This window comes from Ovis aries, chromosome 1, assembly GCF_016772045.2.
Source record: "Ovis aries strain OAR_USU_Benz2616 breed Rambouillet chromosome 1, ARS-UI_Ramb_v3.0, whole genome shotgun sequence".
NCBI classification, from domain to species: domain Eukaryota; kingdom Metazoa; phylum Chordata; class Mammalia; order Artiodactyla; family Bovidae; genus Ovis; species Ovis aries.
The window spans coordinates 120,505,736-120,518,573 of NC_056054.1; the positions used below are offsets into that span (position 1 = coordinate 120,505,736).

A 12,838-nucleotide genomic window follows, 5' to 3' on the forward strand; every position below is an offset into this window, starting at 1 on the left:
CTCTTTTTAACAATAGCTGTACCAGTTTACATTCCCAGCAACAGTACATGAGGGTTCTCTTTTCTCCACATCCTTGCCAGCATTTGTTATTTGTGTTCTTTTTTAATGATAGTTATTCTGACAGATTTGAAGTGGTATCTCACTGTGGTTTTGATTTGCATTTCTTTGATGATTAGACAAAATTCTATAATGAATCAGTATATATTTGTCATGTACCAATTCTAGTCAGTCTTTAAAATTTTTTATTGCAGTAACATGGATTTACAGCATTATACAAGATTAGTTATTTTGTAGAAGTATTATATTTCTACTTCTGCATACCCTACAATGTGCTCACCACCAAAAATTTACTTTTCATTTGTCACCATACGGTTGACCTCCTTTAACCATTTTGCCCTCCCCCCCACCATTACCCCTCTAATAACTACTACTCTGTTCTCCGTATCTGTGTGTTTCTTTGTTTGGTTTATTCACTTATTTTGTGTTGTGTTTTTATTAGTTTTTTTATATTATACATATAAGTGAAATCCTACAGTTTTTGTCTTTTTCCATCTGACTTATTTTGTTTAGGCTTCCCTGGTAGCTCAGATGGTAAAGAATCTGCCTGCAAAACAGGAGACATGGGTTTGATCCCTGGTTCGGGAAGATCCCCTGGAGAAGGGAATGGCAATCCACTCCACTATTCTTGCCTAAAGAATTCCATGGACAGAGAACCCTGACGGGCTATACTCTATGGGGTCACAAAGAGTAGGACAGGACTGAGCAGCTAACACTTTCACTTTTTTTACTTAGCATAATGCTCAGCAGTAAGGAATTTACCTGCCAATGCAGGAGCTACATGTTTGATCCCTGGGTCAGGAAGATCTCCTCAAGAAGAAAATGGAAACTTATTACAGTATTCTTGCTTGTGAAATCCTGTGGACAGAGGAGTCTGGCGGGCAATAGTCTATAGGGTCGCAAAGAGTCCGATAAAACTTAGTAACTGAACAACAACAGCAACATGACTATTGATAGATAAGGGTTTAGTCTTACCCTGTTTCTTTTATGTTCTGGTGATTTCCTATGATATTTTTCTTAGTTTCCTCTTTCCTTGTTCTGTATCTCTGTTGTGTGTGGTTACCCTGAAGTTTGTATGAAATAAAGATAATAGTGCTTTTCCTACTAATAACATCTTACCTTCTTTAATCTGTGGAAGTTTTGTCCTTTTCCTCTTCCCTTTTTATGTTTTTGTCTCTAATTATCTACCTTTAAAAAAAAATTATTTATTTTACTTGGAGGCTAATTACTTTACAATATTGTGGTGGTTTTTGCCATACATTCACATGAATCAGCCATGGGTGTACATGTGTCCCCCATCCTGAACCCCCTGGCCACTTCCCTCCCTATCCCATCCCTCAGGGTCATCCCAGTGTACCAGCCCTGAGCACCCTGTCTCATCCATCGAAACTGGACTGGCGATGTATTTCACATATGATAATATTCATGTTTCAGTGCTAGTCTCTCAAATCATCCCATCCTCACCCTCTCCCACAGAGTCCAAAAGTCTGTTCTTTACATCTGTGTCTCTTTGCTGTCTCACATATAGGGACATTGTTACCATTTTTAAAATTCCATATATATGTGTTAATATATTGTATTGGTGTTTTCCTTTCTGACTTAGTTCGGTCTATATAATAGGCTCCTGTTTCATCCACCTCATTAGAACTGATTCAAATGCATTCTTTTTAACAGCTGAGTAATATTCCATTGTGTATATGTACCACAACTTTCTTATCCATTCATCTGCCAGTGGACATCTAGGTTGCTTCAATTTTCTGGCTATTGTAAACAGTACTGCAATGAACATTGGGGTACATGTGTCTCTTTCAGTTCTGGTTTCCTTGGTGTGTATGCCCAGCAGTGGGATTGCTAGGTTGTATGGCAGTTCTATTTCCAGTTTTTAAAGGAATCTCCACACTGTTCTCCATAGTGGCTGTACTAGTTTGCATTCTCACCAATAGTGTAAGAGGGTTCCTTTTCTCCATACCCTCTTCAGCATTTATTGTTTGTACACTTTTGGATAGCAGCCATTCTGATTGGTGTGAGATGGTACCTCATTGTGGTTTTGATTTGCATTTCTTTGATAATGAGTGATGTTCAGCGTCTTTCATGTGTGTGTTAGCTATCTGTATGTCTTCTTTGGAGAAATGTCTGTTTAGTTCTTTGGCCCATTTTTTGTTTAGGTCACTTATTTTTCTGGAATTGAGCTGCAGGTGTTGCTTGGTATATTTTTCAGATTAATTCTTTGTCAGTTACACATTTGCTATTAATTTCTCCCATTCTGAAGGCTGTCTTTTCACCTTGCTTATAGTTTCCTTTGTTGTGCAAAACTTTTTAAGTTTAATTCGGTCCCATTTGTTTATTTTTGCTTTTATTTTCATTACTCTGGGAGGTGGGTTATAGAGGATCCTGCTGTGATTTATGTCAGAGAGTGTTTTGCCTATGTTTTCATCTAGGAGTTTTATAGTTTCTGGTCTTACGTTTAGATCTTTAATCCATTTTGAGTTTATTTTTGTGTATGGTGTTAGAAAGTGTTCTAGTTTCATTCTTTTACAAGTGGTTGACCAGTTTTCCCAGCACCACTTGTTAAAGAGATTGTCTTTTCTCCATTGTATATTCTTGCCTCCTTTGTCAAAGATAAGTTGTCCGTATGTGTGTGGATTTATCTCTGGTCTTTTCTTTTTTTAAAATATAAACTTATTTATTTTAATTGGAGGCTAATTACTTTACAATATTGTGTTGGTTTTGCCATACATCAACATGCATCCACCACGGGTGTACACATGTTCCCCATCCTGACCCCACCTCTCTCCCCATACCATCCCTCTGGGTCATCCCAGTGCATCAGCCCTGAACATCCTGTATCATGCATCGAACCTGGACTGGCAATTCGTTTCACATATGGTATTATACATGTTTCAATGCCATTCGCCTGTATCATCCCACCCTTGCCCTCTCCCACAGAGTCCAAAATACTGTTCTATACATCTGTGTCGCTTTTGCTGTCTCACATACAGGGTTATTGTTACCATCTTTCTAAATTCCACGTATATGCATTAGTATACTGTATTGGTGTTTTTCTTTCTGGCTTACTTCACTGTGTATAATAGGCTCCAGTTTCATCCACCTCACTAGAACTGATTCTAATGTATTCTTTTTAATGGCTGAGTAATACTCCATTGTGTATATGTGCAACAGCTTTCTTATCCATTCGTCTGCCAATGGATATCTAGGTTGCTTCCATGTCCTGGTTATTATAAACAGTGCTGCAATGAACATTGGGGTATACGTGTCTCTTTCAATTCTGGTTTCCTCAGTGTGTATGCCCAGAAGTGGGATGCTGGATTGTATGGCAGTTCTGTTTCCAGTTTTTTAAGGAATCTCCACACTGTTTTCCATAGTGGCTGTACTAGTTTGCATTCCCACCAACAGTGTAAGAGTGTTCCCTTTTCTCCACACCCTCTCCAGCATTTATTGCTTATAGACTTTTGGATAGCAGCCATTCTGACTGGTGTGAAATGGTACGTCATTGTGGTTTTGATTTGCATTTCTCTGATAATGAGTGATGTTGAACATCTTTTCATGTGTTTGTTAGCCATCTGTATGTCTTCTTTGGAGAAATGTCTGTTTAGTTCTTTGGCCCATTTTTTGATTGGGTCATCTGTTTTTCTGGAATTGAGCTGCAGGAGTTGCTTGTATATTTTTGAGATTAGTTGTTTGTCCGTTGCTTCATTTGCTATTATTTTCTCCCATTCTGAAGGCTGTCTTTTCACCTTGCTTAGAGTTTCCTTTGTTGTGCAGAAGCTTTTAATTTTAATTAGGTCCCATTAGTTTATTTTTACTTTTATCTCCAATATTCTGGGAGGTGAGTCATAGAGGATCCTGCTGTGATTTCTTTCTGAGAGTGTTTTGCCTATGTTCTCCTCTAGGAGTTTTATAGTTTCTGGTCTTATGTTTAGATCTTTAATCCATTTTGAATTTATTTTTGTGTATAGAAAGTGATCTAGTTTCATTCTTTTACAAGTGGTTGACCAGTTTTCCCAGCACCATTTGTTAAAGAGATTGTCTTTTCTCCATTGTATATTCTTGCCTCCTTTGTCAAAGATAAGGTGTCCATAGGTGCGTGGATTTATCTCTGGGGTTTCTATTGATCTATATTTCTGTCTTTGTGCCAGTACCATACTGTCTTGATGACTGTGGCTTTGTAGTATAGCCTGAAGTCAGGAAGGGTGATTCCTCCAGTTCCATTCTTCTTTCTCAAGATTGCTTTGGCTATTCGAGGTTTTTTGTATTTCCACACAAATTGTGAAATTATTTGTTCTAGTTCTGTGAACTATACCATTGGTAGCTTGATAGGGATTGCATTGAATCTAAAGATTGCTTTGGGGACTATACTCATTTTTACTATATCGATTCTTCCGATCCATGAACACGGTATATTTCTCCATCTATTAATGTCCTCTTTGATTTCTTTCCCAGTGTTTTATAGTTTTCTATATATAGGTCTTTTGTTTCTTTAGGTAGATATATTCCTAAGTATTTTCTTCTTTTTGTTGCAATGGTGAATGGAATTGTTTCCTTAATTTCTCTGTTTTCTCATTTTTAGTGTATAGGAATGCAAAGGTTTCTGTGTGTTAATTTTATATCCTGCAACTTTGCTATATTCATTGATTAGTAATTTTCTGGTGGAGTGTTTAAGGTGTTCTATGTAGAGGATCATGTCATCTGCAAACAGTGAGAGTTTTACTTCTTCTTTTCCAATCTGGATTCCTTTTATTTCTTTTTTCTTTTTGATTGCTGTGGCCAAAACTTCCAAAACTATGTTGAATAGTAGTAATGAGAGTGGGCACCCTTGTCTTGTTCCTGACTTTAGGGGAAATGCTTTCAGTTTTTCACCATAGAGGATAATGTTTGCTGTGGGTTTGTCATATATGGCTTTCATTATGTTGAAGTATGTTCCTTCTATTCCTGCTTTCTGGAGGGTTATTATCATAAATGGATGTTGAATTTGGTCAAAGGCTTTCTCTGCATCTATTAAGATAATCATATGGTTTTTATCTTTCAATTTGTTAATGTGGTGTATCACATTGATTGACTTGTGAATATTGAAGAATCCTTGCATCCTTGGGATAATACCCACTTGGTCATAATGTATGATCTTTTTAATATGTTGTTGAATTCTGTTTGCTAGAATTTTGTTAAGGATTTTTGCATCTATGTTCACCAGTGATATTGGCCTGTAGTTTTCTGTTTTTGTGGCATCTTTGTCAGGTTTTGGGATTAGGGTGATGGTGGCTTCAGAGAATGAGTTTGGAAGTTTACCTTCCTCTGCAATTTTCTGAAAGAGTTTGAGTAGGATAGGTGTTAGCTCTTCTCGAAATTTTTGGTAGAATTCAGCTGTGAAGTCATCTGATCCTGGGCTTTTGTTTGCTGGAAGATTTCTAATTACTATTTTGATTTCTGTGCTTGTGATGGTCTGTTAAGATTTTCTATTTCTTCCTGGTTCATTTTTGGAAAGTTACACTCTTCTAAGAATTTGTACATTTCTTCCAAGTTGTCCATTTTATTGGCAGTCTCTTATGATCCTCTGTGTTTCTGTTGTGATTTCTTCATTTTCATTTCTAATTTTGTTCCTTTGATTCTTCTCTCTTTTTTTCCTGATGAGTCTGGCTAACGGTTTGTCTATCTTATTTATCTTCTCAAAGATCCAGCTTTTAGCCCTGTTGATTTTTTCTGTGGTCTCCTTTGTTTCTTTTTCATTTATTTATACCCTAATTTTTATGATTTTTTTCTTTCTACTAACCCTGGGGTTCTTCATTTCTTCTTTTTCTAGTTGCTTTAGGTGTAGAGTTAGGTTATTTATATGATTTTTCTCCTATTTCTTTTGGTAGGCTTGTATTGCTATGAGCCTCCCCCTTGGCACTGCTTTTACTGAATCCCATAGATTTTGGGTTGTGTTTTCATTTTCATTCGTTTCTATGCATATTTTGATTTCTTTTTTTATTTCTTCTGTGATTTGTTGGTTATTCAGAAGTGTGTTTTTTAGCCTCCATATGTTTGTATTTTTAATAGTTTTTTCCCTGTAGTTGACATCTAATCTTTCTGCATTGTGAGGAAAAAAACTGTTAAAAAAAAATAATTATCCACTTTAAGTTTTTAACTTTGTTACTAAATTGTGATAACTATAGTTATTTTCCTGCCTTTTTTTTTACTTTTTCTAGCCTTTATATTAGAATAAAATATTTAAAAACCTATTCTGATAAAGAATTTCAATGTTATGATTCTATCTGTTTATCACCTTGCTCAAAGTTTTGTGTATTTTTGCCATTTTGTTTGTAGTCAAAAAGCTCCTTTTAACAACTCTTATAAGACAGGTCTGATATTAATGACCTCCCTCATCATTTGTTTGTCTGAGGAAGTATTTCTTCTTCATATCTAAATGATAACTTTGCAGGATAGAGTATTTTTGGGTGGCAGTTTTTATCTTTCAGTATTTTGAGAACGTCCTTTTGCCCACTCCTGGCTTTTGGGGTTTCAGCTTGAAGAGCTACTAACAACCTGATGGGGGATCCTTTGTAGTTACTGTCCTTTCTTTCCATGATATCTTTAAAAGTTTTTCTCTGTCATTGACTTTTGACAGTTTTTATATTGTATCTTGGGGAAGGTCTTTTGTGTTGAAGTGATTAGGTGTTCTCTGAGCTTCATGGGCTTGTATGGCAGTTCCTTCTCCAGGTTTGAGAAATTCTCTGCTGTCATTTCTTTAAATAATCTCTGTTCCCTTCTGCCTGTTTTTTTCTTTTATGATTCCTATAACGCTAATGTTGCCCTTCCCCCAAAAGTTGCATAGCTCTTGTAGAATATTCTTATTTTTTAAGTGTCTTATTTTTATTTGCTCTTCTACTTGAATTATTTCTAGCTATCTGCCATCGAGCTCACTAATTCTCTTTCGCATATGCTCTGCTCTATTTCCAGTGTCTTCTAATGCATTCTTCATCTTGTTTATTGAGTGCTTCTGCTCTGGAATTTTTTTTTTTTTTTTTTTAGTTTCAGTTTCTTTGGTAAAGTATTCCTTCTCATTTTAAAAAATTTCTGAGCACATTAAATTGCCTTTCTGAGTTTTCTTTTTTTTAAAGTTTTCTTTTATTTTTATTTGGAGGATAATTATTTTACAGTATAGTTATGGTTTCTGCTATCCATCAAGATGTATGCCACAGGCATACACATATCCCCTTCCCTCTTAAACCTCCTTCCTACCTACCCCTCCATCCCATCTTTATAGATTGCCACAGAGCACCAACTTTGGATTCTCTGCATCATACAGCAAATTTCCACTGGCTGTCTATTTTACATATGGTAATATATACGTTTCAGAACTACTCTGTCAAGTCTTTTCACCCTCTCCCTCCCTCCTACCTTCTCCCTAATGCTTACATTTCCTTTGCTGCCCTGCAGATAGAATCATCAGTACTGTCTTTCTAGATTCCATATAGATACATTAATACAGATATTTGTCTTTTTCTTTCTGAGTTAACTTCACTCAGTATAATAAGCTCTGGATTCATCCACCTCATTAGAACTGACTCAAATGTGTTCCTTTTATGGCTGAGTAATATGCTATTGTGTATATATACACCACAACTTCTTTATCCAGTCATCTGTTGATGGACATCTAAAGTGCTTCCATGTCCTGGCTATTGTAAATTGTGCTGCATTGAACATTGGGGTATATGTGTCTTTTTAAATTATGGTTTTCTCAGGGTATATGTCTAGTAGTGGGATTGTTGGGTCATATGGTAGTTTTATTCCCAGTTTTTAAAAATTAAATTTATTTATTTTTAATGAAGGATAATTGCTTTACAGTTTTGTGTTTGTTTCTGCCAAACATCAACATGAATCAGCCATAGGTATACCTAAATCCCCTCCCTCTTGAACCTCTTTTCCACCTCCTTCCCCATTACATCCCTCTAGGTTGTTATAAGCTTCACTTTGAGTTCCCTGAGTCATACAGAAAATTCCCTTTTGCTATCCATTTTATATATGGTAATGTATGTTTCCATGTTACTCTTTCCATACATCCACCCTCTCCTTCCTCCTCACTCCCCATGTTTATAAGTCTCTTCTCTATGTCTGTGTCTCCGTTGCTGCCCTGCAAATAATTTCCTCAGTACCATCTTTCTTTTCTTTTGTTTTTTCAGTACCATCTTTCTGTGTAGTGACTGACTTCCCTGGTGGCTCAGATGGTAAAAGCATCTGCCTGCAATGCAGGAGACCTGGGTTCGATCCCTGGGTCAGGAAGATCCCCTGGAAAGAAAGATCCATCTTTCTATAGATTCCATATATATGTGTTAGTATGCAATATTTGTGTTTCTCTTTCTGACTTACTTCACTCTGTATGTATAATAGGCTCTAGGTTCATTGACCTCATTAGAACTGATTCAGATGGATTCCTTTTTATGACTGGGTAATATTTGATTGTATATGTATACCACAACTTCTTTATCCATTCATCTGTCAATGAACATCTAGGTTTCTTCCATATCCTAGCTATTGTAAATTGTGCACTGCAATGAACTTTAGGGCACATGTGTCTTTATCAATTCCAGTTTCCTCAGGGACTATTCCTAGTAGTGGGATTCCTGGTTCATATGGTGGTTTTTGTCCTAGTTTTTAAAGAAATCTCCATGCTGTCTTCCATAGTGACATATTAGTTTACATTCCCACCAACAATGCAAGAGGGTTCCCTTTTCTCCGTATCCTCTCCAGTATTTATTATTTGTAGATTTTTTGATGATGACCATTCTGACTGGTGTGAGGTGATATACCTTTGGGTAGTTTTGATATGCATTTCTCTAAGAATGAGTGATTTTGAACATTTTTTCATCTCTTTATTATCCATCTTTATGTCTTCTTTGGAGAAATGTCTGTTTAGGTTTTCTGCCCACTTTTTGATTGGGTTGTTTGTTTTTCTGATATTGAGCTGCATGAACTGCTTGAACTTTTTGGAGATTAATCCTTTGTCAGTTGTTTCAGTTGCTATTGTTTTCTCCCATTCTGGGGATTGTGTTTTCACTTTGCTTGTAGTTTTCCTTCATTGTGCAAAAGCTTTTAAGTTTAATCAGGTCCCATTTGTTATCTTTGTTTTTATTTCATTACACTGAGAGGTGGGTCATATAGGTTCATTCTGTGATTTATGTTTTAAGAGTGTTCTGCCTGGTTTCCTCTAAGAGTTCTATAGTTCTTGGTCTACATTTAGGTCTTTAATCCATTTCTAGTTTATTTTTGTTTTTGGTGTTAGGAAGTGTTCTAATTTCATTCTTTTACACATAGCTTCCCAGTTTTCCTAGCACCATTTATTGAAGAAACTGTCTTTTCTCTATTGTATGTTTTTGCCTCCTTTGTCAAAGATAAGGTGTTCATAGGTATGTGGATTTATCTCTGGGCTTTCTATCTTGTTCCATTGGTCTATATTTCTATTTTTGTGCCACTTCCATCCTGTCTTGATGTGTGTAGCTTTGTAGTATAATCTAAAGTCAGGAAGGTTGATTCCTCCAGCTTTCATTCTTCTTTCTCAAGATTACTTTGGCTGTTTGAGGCCTTTTGTCTCTCCATACAAACTGTGAAATTGTTTGTTCTAATTCTGTGAAAAATATCATTGGTGGTTTGATAGGGATTGTGTTGAATCTGTAGATTGCATTTGGTAGTATAGTCATTTTCACATTATTAATTATTCCAATCCAAGAACATGGTATAGTATTCCATCTGTTTGTGTCATCTTCAGTTTCTTTCATCAGTGTCCATAGTTTTCTGAATATAGGTCTTTTGCCTCTTTAGGTAAATTTATCCCTAAGTATTTTATTTTTTGTTACAGTGGTAAATGGGATTGTTTCCTTAATTTCTCTTCCTGATTTTTCATTGTTAGTATATTGAAGTGCAAGAGATATTCATTGATTTTTATTGTTGTTCAGTTGCTCAGTCATGTCTGACTCTTTGCAACCCCATGGACTGCAGCATGCCAGGCTTCCTTGTCCTTCACTATCTCCTGGAGTTTGCTAAAACTCAGGTCGCTTGAGTCAGTGATGACGTTCAACCATCTCATCCTCTGTCACCCGCTTCTCCTCTTGCCCTCAATCTTTCCCAGCATCAGGATCTTTTATAGTGAGTTCACTCTTTGCATCAGGTGGCCAAAGTATTGGAGCTTCAGCATCAGTCCTTCCAGTGAGGATTCAGGATTGATTTCCTTTAGAATTGACTGGTTTGATCTCCTTGCAGTCCAAGAAACTCTCAAGACTTCTCCAGCACCACTGTTGGAAAGTGTCAGTTCTTTGGCTCTTAGTCTTCTTTATGGTCCAGAGCTCACATCTGTACATGAATACTGGAAAAGCTATAGCTTTGACTAGACGGACCTTTGTAGGCAAAGTAATGTATCTGCTTTTTAATATACTGTCTAGGTTTGTCTTTTTTTTTTTTTTTTTCCCCAAGGAGCTAGTATCTTTTAATTTCATGGCTGCAGTCACTGTCTAGTCATTTTGGAGCTAAAGATGATAAAGTCTGCCACTGTTTCCATTTTTTGCCCCTCTATTTGCCATGATGTGATGGGACCAGATGTCATGATTTTAGTATTTTGAATGTTGACTCTTAAGCCAGCTTTTTCACTCTCCTTTTTCACCTTCACTAGAGGTTCTTTAGTTCCTCTTTGATTTCTGCCATTAGGGTGGTATTATCTGCATGTCTGAGATTATTGATATTTCTCCCAGTAATCTTGATCCAGCTTGAGCTTCATCCAGCCTGGCATTTAGCATGATGTACTCTGCATATAAGCTAAATAAGCATGATGACAGTATACAGCCTTGACATACTCCTTTCCCAGTTTTGAACCAGTCTCCATGTCCAGTTCTAACTGTTGCTTCTTGACCTGCATATAGGTTTCTCATGAGGCAGTTAAGGTGGTCTGGTATTCCCATCTCTTTTAGCATTTTCCAGTTTGTTGTGATCCACATAGTCAATGTCTTTAGTGTAGTCAATGAAGCAGAAGTAGATGTTTTTCTGGATTTTTTGGTGGCATCTTTAGGGTTTTCTATGTAGAAAATCATGACATATGTAAATAGTGAGAGTTTTGCTTCTTTTCCAATCTCGATTCCTTTTATTTCTTTTTTCTTCTCTGATTGCTCTGGTTAGGACTTCCAAAATTCTGTTGAATAATGGTGGCAACAGTGGGAAACCTTGTTTTGTTCCTCATTTTAGAGGAAATGATTTCAGTTTTTCACCATTGTAAACAATATTTGCTGTGGATTTGTCTTATATGCCTGTTATTATGTTGACTTATGTTCCCCCTGTGCATACTTTCTGGAGAGTTTTCATCATAAATGAGTGTTGAATTTTGTCAAAGAATTTATCTGCATCTGTTGAACTAATTATATAGTTTTTATTTTTCAGTTTGTTAATATGATGTATCATATTGGTTGATTTGTGAATACTGAAGAATCCTTCCATCCCTGGGATAAAGCCCACTTGATTATGATGTATGTTCTTTTTATTATGTTGTTGGATTGTGTTTGCTAGAATTTTGTTAAGGATTTTTGCATTTATGTTCATCAGTGATACTGGCCGATACTTTTCTCTTTTTTGGAGCATCTTTGTCCAGTTTGATATCAGAGTGATGGTGGCCTCTTAGAATGAGTGTGGGAATTTTCCTTTCTCTGTAGTTTTCTGGAAGAGTTTGAGTAGAATTGGTGTTAGCTCTTCTCTAAACTTTTGGTAAAATTCATCTGTCAAGCCATCTGGCCCTGAGCTTCTGTTTGTTGGAAAATTTTTGATCAGAATTTCAATTTCCATGTTTGTGATTAGTTTGTTCCTATTTTGTATTTCTTTCTGGTTCTGTTTTGAAGGGTTATATATACTTCTGTAAGAGTTTGTACTATCTGAAATGCAGTACTTGGGTGCAACCTCAAGAATGCCAGAATGAGCTCTGTTCATTTCCAAGGCAAACCATTCAGTATCACAGTAATATAAGTCTGTGCCCCAACCACTAAGGCCAAAGAAGCTGAAGTTGAATGGTTCTTTGAAGACCTTCTAGAACCAAAAAAAGATGTCCTTTTTGTCATAGGGGACTAGAATGAAAAAGTAGGAAACCAAGAGATACCTCGAGTAACTGGCAAGTTTGGCCTTGGAGTACAAAATGATGCAGGGCAAAGGCTAACAGAATTTTGCCAAGTGAATGCACTGGTTATAGCTAAGACCCTCTTCCAACAACACACGAGACAACTCTCCACATGGACATCACCAGATGGTCAGTACCAAAATCAGATTGATTATATTCTTTGGTTCCAAATTGGGAGAGGAGTACATCAAGGCTGTATATTGTCACCCTGCTTATTTAACGTATATGCAGAGTACATCATGTGAAATGCCAGGCTGAATGAAGCACAAGCTGGAATCAAGATTGCTGGGAGAAATGTCAATAACTTCAGATTTGCAGATGACACCACCCTTATGGCAGAAAGTGAAGAATTAAAGAGCCTCTTGATGAGACTGAAAGAGGAGAGTGAACAAACTGGCTTAAAACTCAGCATTAAAAAAAATAATAAGATCATGGCATCCAGTCCCATCACTTCATGGGAAATAGATGGGGAGACAATGGAAACAGTGACAAACTTAATTTTGGGGGGCTCCAAAATTGGTGCAGATGGTGACTGCAACCATGAAATTAAAAGACGCTTGCTCCTTGGAAGAAAAGTTACAACCCACATAGACAGCATATTAAAAATCAGACACATTTCTTGGCCAACAGAGGTCCATCTAG

The 12,838-nt window shown here is 36.6% G+C and overlaps 1 protein-coding gene across 5 annotated transcripts in view; it reads left to right on the forward strand.

The window, feature by feature from the left end:
- Positions 1-12,838, forward strand: part of TIPRL (TOR signaling pathway regulator) — a 70,536-nt gene that overhangs the window by 42,232 nt on the left and 15,466 nt on the right. Inside the window, exon 5 of one of the 5 annotated variants that reach the window (XM_060415932.1) lies at positions 11,473-11,553. The exons of the other annotated variants lie outside the window; for them this stretch is intronic. Within the exon in view, the coding sequence (XP_060271915.1) occupies positions 11,473-11,502 (30 nt within the window). The 3' untranslated portion in view covers positions 11,503-11,553. Of the gene's footprint in view, positions 1-11,472; positions 11,554-12,838 lie in introns of those variants that run through there. 5 annotated transcript variants of the gene reach the window in all.